Source organism: Camellia sinensis, chromosome 15 (assembly GCF_055761805.1).
Source record: "Camellia sinensis isolate YWXY chromosome 15, ASM5576180v1, whole genome shotgun sequence".
Classification (NCBI taxonomy): Eukaryota; Viridiplantae; Streptophyta; class Magnoliopsida; order Ericales; family Theaceae; genus Camellia; species Camellia sinensis.
The window spans coordinates 21,084,628-21,097,471 of record NC_138975.1 but is presented as its reverse complement, the minus strand read 5'-3'; the positions used below and the strand labels follow the sequence as shown (position 1 = coordinate 21,097,471).

Sequence of the window (12,844 nt, the reverse complement as noted above, 5' to 3'; positions counted from 1 at the left end):
ACCAAATCGATTCCATCCATACTCTTATCCAATAGGACCCAATAATGTTTTAACTCCAAAGCAAAAGTTAAATCCATGACCATATAAATTGATTGAAAATAGAATTCATATCGATAGACAAAAATGAATCCACTAATAAATCTTATGACATCAAGCAGAACACAAAAGTGTTTCATAAATTGAAATATAGATGTGAGACAAAAAAATAGAGCCCACATAAACATTTGTTAGGGTCTTCATCTTGTTTATTCATCCATATTTTGTGTTTAGCTTTCTAATCGATTTATGTGATTGTAGTATAATCAATTTATCTTCACTGATGTTTTTGAATTTTGAATATGTGAAAAAAAATTGTAAGGAAAAAAAGAAAATGAAAGAATTTATGAAAAAATAAATTTTATTTCATTCAGAAAACACTCCTTCCATTATTATTTTTAGACAGTACACTCCTCCCATTTAAAATCCAAACACAACCCGCCTCACCCTACAGTAACCGGCACCACCGGTACTACCCACCAGCAACACCATTGATCTGCTGTGCTTAATTTGATTATTACTTGTTTGATTAAAAAATATAGCCCATTCCATGAACTTAATATGCACAATTAAATATAAAAATAAATATTTTATTCCACTTACATTTCATTCCTACTTTATTTTATAAGTAATATTAGGGATACCAAAATTTCTACAAATATTTTACCAAATGTCTCATATGAAGTGAGTCCCACATAAGTTTGGGGTCTATATCCATGTGAGACATTTAGTAAAATATTTAATAAAATTTTTTAGTTCTCTACCATTTTCCTTATTTTATTCTTTACCTACCGAACATAACTTACAAACCAAAATGTTGGTTACTAAGCTCTTCTATTTTGCAAAGATATTCGGGTCTTACATATTTTGATGTGTTACATTATCATTTTTCATTGGACTTAAATGGAGAATTCTTTTGCATTTTTATTTTCTTCTTTTTCATTTTTTGTATTTGAAAAAAATTAAAAATACTTATTTTTTCATTTGTGTGAAAATAGCTTTTGAGAATTAGAATATTTTTTTTCTTCTTAAAAAGTGGGTCGTTTTTAGATATTTATTATATATAAAAAAAATTATGTTAAAAAAAAAAAAAAAAAAAAAACAGTTTAAACGATTGGGGTGTATAATGAAAAAGGACCATATGGGACATTGATTGGGAAAACAGAAAAATAAATAATGCACCACCAATCAACTAATTTGATTGGTCATCTATACTATATATGCATTGAATTTGTAGGAATAAATATATCATGCTGGATCAAAATAAATGGCCATCTCGTTTGTTGAAACCCAATATATCTCCTACTTCAACATATTCACAATTTCCTCCTCCAACGTGTTCACATTCTAAAATTGGAAAAACACGCTATTTCATTGTTCATACATTTATAGATACTCGATCTAATTTTTTTAAAATCAAAAATTAATTAAATGCAGCGCCGTGTGACCATGAATTCATAAGATAGTGATGGAAATTTATGGAGCCAGAGGGAGGGTCCCAACAACTTGGTATCCTCATCCCATTTCACATCCTTGTTGACTCTTTATCGTTTCATTTGGGTGGTGGTTTATCCACAATTTTCTAAATACTAAATAGATTTCTATCAATAAAGTAGCTGCTCATGGACCAATTTCAAGCCAAACCCTTTTCAGACATCATTTTCAATGATGCTACATTTACCATTAGACAATGCCCAAAGTGCTTTCAAGAGTTAATGATGCACCGGTAATTCATAACGACTTTAGGAAACAATTTGATCGTTTGTTGATTTTTCAAAGCCATCAATTTTGTAAAGTTTCGGGTACAACTCTTATAGAGAGGAGTTTGATACCCTTTGTGATAGTATTTATTTTTCTCCCATTATGAAAGTTGTAATAGTTTGTTAGGCAGGCTTGGACTTAGTAAGCTTTGTTGATTTTCTAATTTTTTTTAGAAAATATTTTAAGTACTTAATTTCAAGGCCTAAATAAATCCATTTTGAGTCATGTTTTTTTCCTGGGCTTCTTTTATATTTTAGATTACAAATTTGAGCCGAGCTCAAATCTACTATTTTTGACAATATTTGAGTTTATGTAATCTTTGTGTGGATTGTGAATTGATCACCAAGTATTGTTTGGAATAAACTGAACAGTAAGCCTTAGAAACTATTTGGTTGTTTTTAAATTATAAAATTTCAGAGAATTTTTTCTCTCTCTCTATATTGTTCATGTTTTCCTTCTGTTTTTTGTTCATTTCATCCGCTTCAATTCATCAATCAAGTTCCATGCACTATCTGAGGAGTTCAATCCCTGCAGAAATGACCTCATTAAGATATGAAAGTATGCAATCTCGAAATATACTTTAAGAAACAAATACAAATTTTGTTTTTTAAAACAACTAGCAGCTCAAGCATGACTGAGATGCCAATTCAATTAATAACACACACGAAAAAATACATATTTGTTCATTCCTGACTAAGATAAACCGTTCTGCGCTTACCCCCACGGAGAAATCAGCAAAGCATATCCTCTTCTCCTTTTTTCCCATGCAAAAATGCCAAAAACCATCTTACACTGTACATACATACAACCTGTTACGGGGGGGGGTTATTAGAAGGGACTCACCTGATTCAGTTGTGAAATATATCAATCGTGGGACTTGCACCATTCCTCCAATGTTGGGGTTGAAACTCCAATATTTTTCATATCGAAAATGTTTGCTGGAACGTAAAGCTCGATTTTAGTCATAGACTTGATACAAGCTAAACTATTTTTAGCAACATGAATTATTCAAAACAGTTTCAAAAAAAAAAACTACGAAATTAAAATACATTAGTAGTAAATGAAACTAGAGCTTTCAGCTACTAGAGCAAGACACATGGCACATTTCCACTGGACAGAGAAAGTATTACAAAAAATTTCTGCCCACCTCATAGAGGCTCTCATCAATAGATTATCATTATGTTAATACCCAAAAATTTAAAAATATTTGTCGAATCCATTTTTAATTTCATTTTAAATAATTAAAAAAATTGGAATCCTGCAATCTCTTGGTATCACTCGAGATGTTCTGAACAATGTCGACAGTGATGATTATATATAGATATTAAAAAGAAAGATTAAAAAACTTCAAACCATGCAAATAGTGCAAGCAAATAAAGCCCCGATTTCATTCAAAAACAATCTGGCTAAATACCAACCATTGGACAACAATGGACCAATTCCATTTGGCAGATGATTGAACAAAGTAAAGGCGAAAAATTGAAAAATGTGTTTTCATTTTCAGGTTTGTTTGATGACAAAAGAACAAATTTAACTTTTCAAAACCAAAAAAAAAAAAGCTAATATATATTTTATACATAACCATCAAGTTCCTTTGGTACTAAAGTCCTGAAAATGTAAATATAGAAACATAGCCCAACAGAACCGCCTATCTTTACCTTTCCTAGGACTATAATGACATGCATATGACCATCTCAATGCCAATAGTCTTAGTATTTAGGGTCAATCGTTTTACCAATTTGCTTAGTATGAATAAACTTTTGATCCCTTGTTGCACATAATTTCTTGTCTGAAATATATACAAGCTTCCTGTGCACTTTGATTACATATAAAGGCAGAACCTCCAGGAAGTACTACATGTGTCAATATGTTATTTAAAAGCCTCTAAATCAAGCCAAGCTTGTTTATATGCAATGTTGGATGGCCAGATTCAATCAAATTTCGACTATTGATGAACAAAACGAAAGCCCTCTATTGTTCTTTGGCCGGCCCGTGGCAAAGAGCAGAGCGGAAGCTCCAAAATTGGTAAAATTAAGAAGAGGGTTTTGAGGTGGATGATCATATGACAGCACAGAAATAGAAATAAACAACACAACAGTGAGCAGGTGAAAAAACCTCAGTTGGGAACCACATTATATAGTGCTGCCATGTGCATTGAAATCACTTAATGAATAAACGGAGATTGTTCTAGTTGAAGGTGCTATTAGGATTAGAAAAAGACTAAAAAGGACATGAGTTATTATGGTAATGAATGCCGTTCATATGATTGATGAATGGTGTTCTAGAAAGAGGCCCATAGTAGTGATCCAAAAGCAAATACTGCTACAGATGCTCTTTGTCTGCTCTCAAATTTGAAATCATGCACACAAAAGAAAATTTAAAAGAGCTAGGTCAATAGAGACATCCCTGGGCCTGACCCAATTAGGCTGGCATAATGGTCCCAGTCCAACCAAGAAGCCCACCAAATAACATAATTAGGGCACGACTTCTATCACTATAAAAAGGGGACAATCCATGAAGAAAGGTATGTCTCAACTCTGCCCAAAACTTTCTGAATTTCATCTCTTTCTCTTTCTAGCATTCTCTTTGATTGAACTGCCAGAACCCACTGGTTTGGGTAAGGCAAACAGTGGTTTGTTTTGCTGATCTATGGGGCATACCTTTCGTTGAACCCTTCATCATCGATTGTGAGCTAAGTACAAGTCATGTCTTTGTTGGAGACCGACACTCTTTGGGCACTTTCTCGACACTCTTCACGTGTCTTATTTTTTAATGTTTTGTAAATATCCAGACACTCTTTGGACACTTAGAGGACACACATATATATCTCTTAAATACATATGTTTATCAATTAGACACATGTCAAACTAATTATAAGTTCGAATAAAACAACTTAAGATATAATAATAAAACAAAATCATATAAATTTATAGAAATTAATGTCATACTACATTTTTTTATTATCTTTGAATGATATATTCATATATATAACATATAATAAATATATAAAATTATATATTTCATGCATGTCCCCCACGTGTTATGTCCGTATTTTTTGAAAATTATCGTGTCCGTATCGTGTTGCGTGTCCATGCTTCTTAGATTGTGGGTTAGATTTTTTCCCGCACATCTTTTAATAGTTAGTGAAATGGAGGTCTTTAGGAGGATGTTGAGTCATTTAAGTTTACACCTGTTGCTCTAATCCCTTTTTGACACTTCAGATGCCATTCTAAAAGATAACCGTAGCCTAGGTACTTGCCAGAAAAACAACCGGTGCAATTCACATGCAATCTTTGTAACTTCTTTAATCTTGATGAAATGATAAATGCTCAACACAACATATCAATTAGTAAGCAGAAGGACACCAACAGAAGGCGAATTAATGTAATGTGGTTTTCACATTTGTGGACATGCCTAAAATTAGTGTGTTAAGAGATGTGACCAAGAAATCAATGACCAGAATCATAATCATTTCTCCAACTCAAAAGGACTTACACGAAATACGTATTTAAATTTTTTCTCCTTAATTTTTGGTGTATCTTTTTTGGTGTATCCAAACGTACCTAAGCATATATATATATACCTAAATCGTATCGTACTTCAATTGAAACAATATTTTCTTTTATTACAGATATAAAATTCATTTCATTAAACTTTTTATTTTTATTTTTAGTTATATGCTTAGCATGATTTTAAAATCAAATTATGATTTGTAAGTTATTTAATATAGTTTATACATTTACTTTTGACATTAAATGTTAATTGTAGGTTGGATCTTAACAATTAAACTATTTAATCAATTTTTGCATTACTTCAAATTAAAAATATATTTTTTTTTACAAACATACCAAGCCTTACTCGTATTCTATTTTTTTTTTTTTTTACCGTATCGGCATACCCGTACCAATACTTGTACCCGTATCTGTTCTTCATAGAGGATCGCTGATAAAGTCTAGAGAGATTAGAAATGCGAACCAGCATGTACGTCAGGTGTGGCAGCAGCTGTGGCATCAACAATAACAGTAACATTTTTGTAATCCAATGCTACAGCATCAAAGACAGTCTGTCTGATGCAGTTTGGAGTTTGAACACCTAGAAATAGAGAGCTCAGAAATTAGAAGTTGTATATACAGAGCAACAATCTGAATTCTACATAAGAGAATACAATACAAAGTGCATTTACCAATGACAACTAAACTATTTATCCCAGCAGTCTTCAGAAATGAATTAAGGTGCGTAGCAAAGAACGCACTAAAACGTGTCTTCACCACCTTATAATCCCCTTCCTTAATCACAAGGCCATCGACCAATTCTGCACCATCACTACCCTTCGAGGTCGGCCCTGCTTTCTCACCAGAGTATAAGTGCTGACGGAAGAGTTCCACATCCCTTCCAAGTAGGTCATGCTCGCGAACAACCTATACCCAAATTTCTCAATGATCATTTCCGGAGGAAACTGGAGCACAACTTCAGTAACCACAAAAAAAGAAAATCATGACATAACAGCTTCAGATTGTTGTTCCGACCTCGAAGGGTAGATTGTTGTTCTGTGTCCTCCAATTTGGTGCGGACACTTTTTTGAAGTTGCGTAACCATTTTTTGATTTCCAAAATTGTCCAATAACTATAACAGTTAGTTGAAGTAGTGAAGGGCATATATGTTAATTCAAAGTCTCTTCAACAACTGAATAAGAATCCCACGTTAGAGGAAGTTCGTGTTTCTTCTTCCCTGTTTTTAATTTTCATTGTTGTCATTGTGATTTAGAATTAGTTGTTTCCTTAGTTTCACACTTCTTCTTACTTCAAATTTTTGTTGGATATACATTAATTTTTGGTCATGTTTGATTCACAGTACTAATAGTGAGGTATTCATAATCCTATTAAATTAGTGTGGTATTAACTATCCCACCCCTACCCCATTACTAATAATCCTACAAATTTGTTGGATTAATTATTCATTGGATTAATAGTCCTAAATCAAAATGTCAAAACAAACATAGGATGATTGGACCCACGGATTAATAATCCTAATCCCATGCTTTAATCCTTCCAATCAAACATGGCCTTTATGTACGAATTTGAGTGATTGATTAATGTAATTGGGTTGTAAATATTTTACACACATCGCATGTGCACACACCCTCCAGTCGTGCAAAAAAAAAAAGAAAAGACAACCCGACACACTATTGTCTACCTCTGGTTCAATACGTCCTTAAGTAAAAATTTAACATCACAGTGATACAAATCAGGGATGATACACATCATCACTAACATGCATCGCCAACCAATAATAAAACTATATATAGCATGGTGAATGCTACTATTCAAATCTAATTACCCATCTCAACATCATTATGTAACCGCCACATATATATAACGGGTTGATCACTCTTACAAGGTAGTTTCACCGTCGTATTTTTTGTCGTCTTCTTTCTTTCTTTTTTTTTTTTTTCCCCCTCTCGACATAGGCTAGGAACAACCCATCAACTATGAAGCACGAATACGGGTATGAGTACTAGTACGATGCAGGTACGTCGATACGGTAAAATTCAAAAAACGTAAGGTACAAATATGGGTACGGATACGGCTTTCGCTAGGTACGCTTATAAAAAAAATATTTATTTTTAATTTAGTGTAATTTAAAAATTAATTAAATGGTTTAATTTGTTAAGATCTAATCTATAATTAACATTTAATGCCAAAAATAAATATATAAATCAAAATTAAATGTCAATATATTAAATAACTTACAAACCATAGTTTAATTTTAAAATCTTACTAAGTATAAAATTAAAAATAAAAAAGAAATCTAGTGAAAATGATTTTTATCTCTGTAGTAGAAGAAAATATTGTTTCAACTGAAATATGGTACGGCTTGGGTATATATTAGGTACGTCTGGGCACGTCAGAAATTGAGAAGAAAAAATTTGGTACGTGTTTCGTGAACTCCGTATGTATGCAGAAGTATCATACAAAGTACCATACGCCGATAAATATCCGGTACAAATACTACATGTTTTTCAAAGTTCCTATACTTCAGAGCCCATCAGACTAAAACTCCTAAAATCCACCACTTCCTATCCATGCCATGCCATATCAATATTTTACTCAGATATTATTCATGAATCTAAAGTATAATTGTGTAATAGAAAAGCTAATATCCACTGAAGAGTAGTTCTAACTTAATTTGGTTAGCTATTAATCAAACTTTAAGTAGCAGAATACAGAAAACATTAAAGTAATAGTGTAATACAAAGCTTAACACAATCACATAACACAAATTCTCATCCGTTTTGAGTGAAATAACAAATGAACATGATTAATTGAACAAATTAAACAGAAAAAATTAGGGCAAATTACAAACACACCCTGAAATTTGCTTAAAATACGAATTGCCCTTATAGTTCGGCAAATTACAAATACCCCATTGCCAAATTTTTTTATTTAAAAGAATTAACTGAAAAAATAAAATTTCTAACTGTTCTCTTATACAATAATAAATTACTTAAATTATTAATTAAAATATATTTTTGAAATCATTAAATACAAGTAATTGACTTAATAATTTGTTAATAAAATTGACCATTTATTATGAAATTAAAAATGTCAAAGAGCGAAATGTATTTTTAAGAACTACATGGGTAATTCGTATTTTGAGTAAATTTATTTATAATTTACTCTTAAAATTAAATTGAATAAAAAAAATTAAGGATAAATTACAAAAACACTCTAAGTTTGCTTAAAATGATTCTAAAAATTACCTCCTGTCAATTAAAGTTTTTTAAAATGCGAATTGTTTCAGTTAATTGTGTTAAATAAAAAATTCTAATAAGGTTATTCGTAATTTTTTAAACTACGAGATAATTTGTATTTGTAATTTATCAAAAAATAAAAAATAAAATTAACAGAGTATGTATGAAACTAAACAGAAAGTGATATGAAAGATTGAAGAGAAGAAAGGTACCCAAATTACAAGGATGCCACGGCGTCGAGCAAATTCAACGGCATTAATGACTTTGGGGACAATAGATTGGCCACCATCTACACGCATCAAACCATCTGGTAAAATGAAATCTTTCTGCAGAGAAACCCCCCCAAAAAAAAATAATAATAATTAAGAAAAGGGTTTGGGTTAAATTTTGGAGCTAAGAGGAAAGAGAGAGAGAGAGACCTGCATATCTATGACGAGAAGTGCAGTGTTGTTGGATTTATGATTATCAGAAGAAGAAGCCATTTTTGGGACACAAACAGAGGTTCCTGAGCTGGGGTTGAGTTGTTGATAAAGATTCGTTGCGTCTGTCACTATGCGTGTTTGGGGAATCTCTTACGTGGGCGGCCTCGAAGCCAGCTCACGGTTTGGGGGTGAGTTCGGTCCGCTTAGGCTCATTTAGACTCTGGTCCAAGTCTTGTCGAAAGCCTTAGGTCTAGGTCTTGGGCTTGGACTTGGACTTGGGCCATCGTTTTAAGGATCGGCCTAGCTTGTGGCCCGGTCTGCTTGACCCATTCAAAAGCCCAACTTAAGGCTAGTCTACCCAAGACTCAACGTTATTTTTAATGAAAAATAATAAATTTTTGATGAAAAAAATAAAAAAATTTAATTAGGCCCGCCTAAGCTCACTCAAAACTCGAGCCCAAGCCCAGGCCTAGGTCCATTGGCCCGTTCAAAGCCCAAATACCCTTGAGCATGGACTTGGGCTTGGACCTGAGCCTAGTTTTTTGGCCCGCGTACTGGCCCGGTCCAACTCGATTTTTGAGGGGAGCCTACAAGACCCGACATGGGCCCGGCCCGAGCCCGAGCTAGAGCCCGGATGGCCGAGTCGGGCCAAAATTATACCCCTAAAGGCAGTGTAAAAATTGGACCTTTCTTTAAATTTTAATTAAGTTGGGTGTTATTTCAATTGTGTTAGTCGATTTATGTAAAATATAGGAGGAATCTATCTATACTATATATTAAGCAAAATGAGTTTTTAATCCCAAGCCTTGTGGGAGTTCCAATCTCCCAATCTAATTTTTCTGATTTTTTGATTTAAAAAAAAAACTTTAGCATTTATTAACTTCTCCCAACTCCCAAGTCCTACCCTCATAATAACACTTTAATGTATTAAAAACAAACATAAAAAAAAAAAAATTTGAAATCCAACACATATGAATTTCTTGAAAAGTCCCAACACATATGATTATTATCCCTCATAATAACACTTTAATACATTAAGAACAAGTATAAAAAAAAAATTCTTGAAAAGTCCAACACATATGATTATTATCAAAATATTAAACTTTAATATAATATAATAAAAAAAAGACATTTAATTCCTTGAAAAGTCTAACACATATGATTATTATCAAAATATTAAACTTTAATATAATATAAAAAAGGAAAAAAAGAGGGCATTTAAAAAAAAAAAAAGACATTTAAAAATCGCAATTCACATATATAGATAATTGTAAACACAATCAGTGCATAGCATGGGTGATATGTTAGTACTATATATTAAGCAAAATGAGGTTTTTAAACCCCAAGGCCTGTGGGAGCTTCAATATCTCAATCTGAATTTTTAAAATTTTTTATTTTAAAAAAAAAACTCAGCATTTATTAATTTGGTCAAAATTCCCTAATCAGCATTTATTAACTTTTTTCAATCCACATGTCTTTCTACATGCCTGCATTTATTGATTTGGTCAAAAACTCTTGATCAGCATTTAAAATCACATCATACAAATAATTATAGATACAATCCGTATATAATTATTGCAGTACCCTTTTCAACTTCTCCCATACACTATTGTTAGTGATAAGATTGTTAAATTATTTTTATAAAAAGTCTTAAAAAACATAATTTATATATTAAAAAAAATCTAAAACAAATACAAATATCTAAAATTATTCCGTACATAGCACGGGTGATAGGCTAGTAATAATTAATAGAGATATGATAACAAAATAAAAAATAATAAGGTTGTTATCTAATAATATCTTATTATATTTATATTTTCATGTATATGTAGCAACATATTTATTTGTGTTGGATTTGATTTTTTTTTAAATTAATTTTTATTTATTTTTAGCTTTTTTATATTTAAATTATTTTTTTAAGATATTTTTTAGATGTATATTATTAAGATATATCTTAAAATTAAAATAAATTGACTAAATTTTTTAAAAAAATCATTAAAAACAAATGAAGATTCGAACAAAAATTTGTGTACATTTTTATTCAAGTTTTAGTTTATTTTTAGTGATTTTTTTTTCATATTTTAGGTTTTTTTTTTTAACTTTTTAAATACATGACAGACGAAAACTTATCTAAAAATAATTTTTGAAAACTTATACCAAAGAAAGCAAATATTTTGAAACGAGGAATTTACCTTTTACATGTAGATTTATTGTTGGTGTGTGATACCACATGTCATATTTTTATAATCTCTCCGTCCCAAAATATTAGTCCTTTATTTCATTTTTCATTGTCCCAAAATATTAGTTCCTCTTCAAAAATCAAGTACAAAAATAATATAAATTTCTTATTTTGTCCTTCTTTTAAATTAATAAACAATATAAAAAGTACAATTATGACATTGAGATTCTCAAAAAATGTACTATCAAAAGGATAATTTTGGAAAATCAACTTTTTTAAAGTGTAATAATTATACTACCAAAAAAAGTTGGATTCCCCAAAAAGAACCAATATTTTGAGACAAAGAGAGTAATTCAAATTATTCATTTTATAAGATACTTTATATATATATATATATATATATATATATATTATTTGTTGGTGAAAATACCAGAAAAATATGTTTTATTAATAAATAATGCAAAGAAAATGAGATACAAATAAATCAGGTTGAGGTACGGATATCTCGTTTTCTTTAAGGAGATCAAGCCCACTGCGGTAGGAATGACCCAAATACCGATGCAGCAGTTACAAAACTATGACTTGTCCTCTCCAGGATACAACAGCCCGACCACTTGTCGTATAGTTCAGACCAACTCTACACAAGATAATGAACCCAAAGCTCCACCAAGAAAAACACCATTTTTTACTAGTAATCTCTCAAGTATAGAAAATAGTTGGTGTGTTGGTGTAGAAAAGAATAAAAGAGAGGAAATATTTATAGGTCACTAGGACATTACAAAATATATCAAAAAATAATAATGACCATGAACCTAAAGAAAATGGAGAGTGTATCCAAATATTAACTCACCACCAAGTTCATGAATTCTAATTAATCTCCATTCATGAACAAGACAAAAGGACACCAAAACAATGAATCTCTATTCATGAACAAAACAAAAGAAGATTCATTAACAAAAAAAATATATAAATAAATAAAAGATATTAAAATAGTTCAATAATGTCCCACTCATTTTAATATCAACAAGGACAAGAAAGATTACCAAACAAAGATAGACTAGTATGCATCATGAAGGTGTGCTCTGCATTGAACCTTCATTAGTGAAACAACAATCTCTACTCTAGAGTCGGAAGTGGTCTCAGACTTGAACTATAGCTGTTTAGAGGAAATAAAATATTACTGCTCACACATAATAATCCAAGTGTTGACATGAGCTTTTAATAATTAGCACATTACGGTCTTGTGCTTATTCCAGTTTTCATGAGCATATTTGAGAATAAGCCTTGTTCTCATAAAAAGCGACCCCACTTTCATGCTCACATTGGTGAAATATGTCAAGGATGTTCCTGTAATTTACACACCCCACTCAACAAGAGCTACAAAATTTCATTAAGAGTATAAAAACTCAACCCTCCAACATTACAAGACAAATGCATTTACATCATAGGGATGGATAACAAAATATTAAAGAGTGCATTTTTACAATCACCATATGATTCGTTCTTCCCATTGAACCTAGTTACAAGATCTCTGGTCCTTAGGTTGGGTATCGTCATACATGGTTTATGATTTTATAGGCTTCAAACCCATCCCCCTCGATGTATTCTAGACCCTATCTCTCGCCAAGGCCTTGGTTAATGGATCTGCAAGATTATCACAAGATCTTACATAATTCACAGTTATGATGCCATTAC

At 31.4% G+C, this 12,844-nt stretch overlaps 1 protein-coding gene across 3 annotated transcripts; it reads right to left on the bottom strand.

Moving 5' to 3' along the window:
• Window positions 1-1,204: 1,204 nt before the first annotated feature.
• Window positions 1,205-9,272, bottom strand: LOC114302253 (putative inactive nicotinamidase At3g16190). 3 transcript variants are annotated; one of them, XM_082909109.1, is made up of 6 exons: window positions 8,968-9,191; window positions 8,761-8,874; window positions 5,981-6,215; window positions 5,773-5,889; window positions 2,641-2,735; window positions 1,205-2,325 (listed from the first exon to the last, which is right to left on the bottom strand). In XM_082909109.1, exons 1-5 carry the CDS (start codon window positions 9,028-9,030, stop codon window positions 2,662-2,664), a joined length of 603 nt encoding a protein of 200 aa, XP_082765235.1. In that variant the 5' UTR covers window positions 9,031-9,191; the 3' UTR covers window positions 1,205-2,325; window positions 2,641-2,661. The 3 variants fall into 3 exon arrangements, with proteins under 3 accessions (XP_082765235.1, XP_028103050.1, XP_082765234.1); XM_028247249.2 differs by lacking the exon at window positions 1,205-2,325 and adding an exon at window positions 2,343-2,551; XM_082909108.1 differs by lacking the exon at window positions 1,205-2,325 and having other exon boundaries at window positions 2,343-2,735; window positions 8,968-9,272.
• Between the last annotated feature and the right edge of the window lie 3,572 nt (window positions 9,273-12,844).

Excerpts from the sequence above, each read along its gene's own strand:
- LOC114302253 (XM_082909108.1), bottom strand. The coding sequence starts at position 9,030 with ATGGCTTCTTCTTCTGATAATCATAAATCCAACAACACTGCACTTCTC. Across the intron at positions 8,875-8,967 it reads TTCTCGTCATAGATATGCAG|AAAGATTTCATTTTACCAGA; the intron begins GTCTCTCTCTCT and ends GTTTCTCTGCAG. Across the intron at positions 5,890-5,980 it reads AAATAGTTTAGTTGTCATTG|GTGTTCAAACTCCAAACTGC; the intron begins GTAAATGCACTT and ends CTCTATTTCTAG.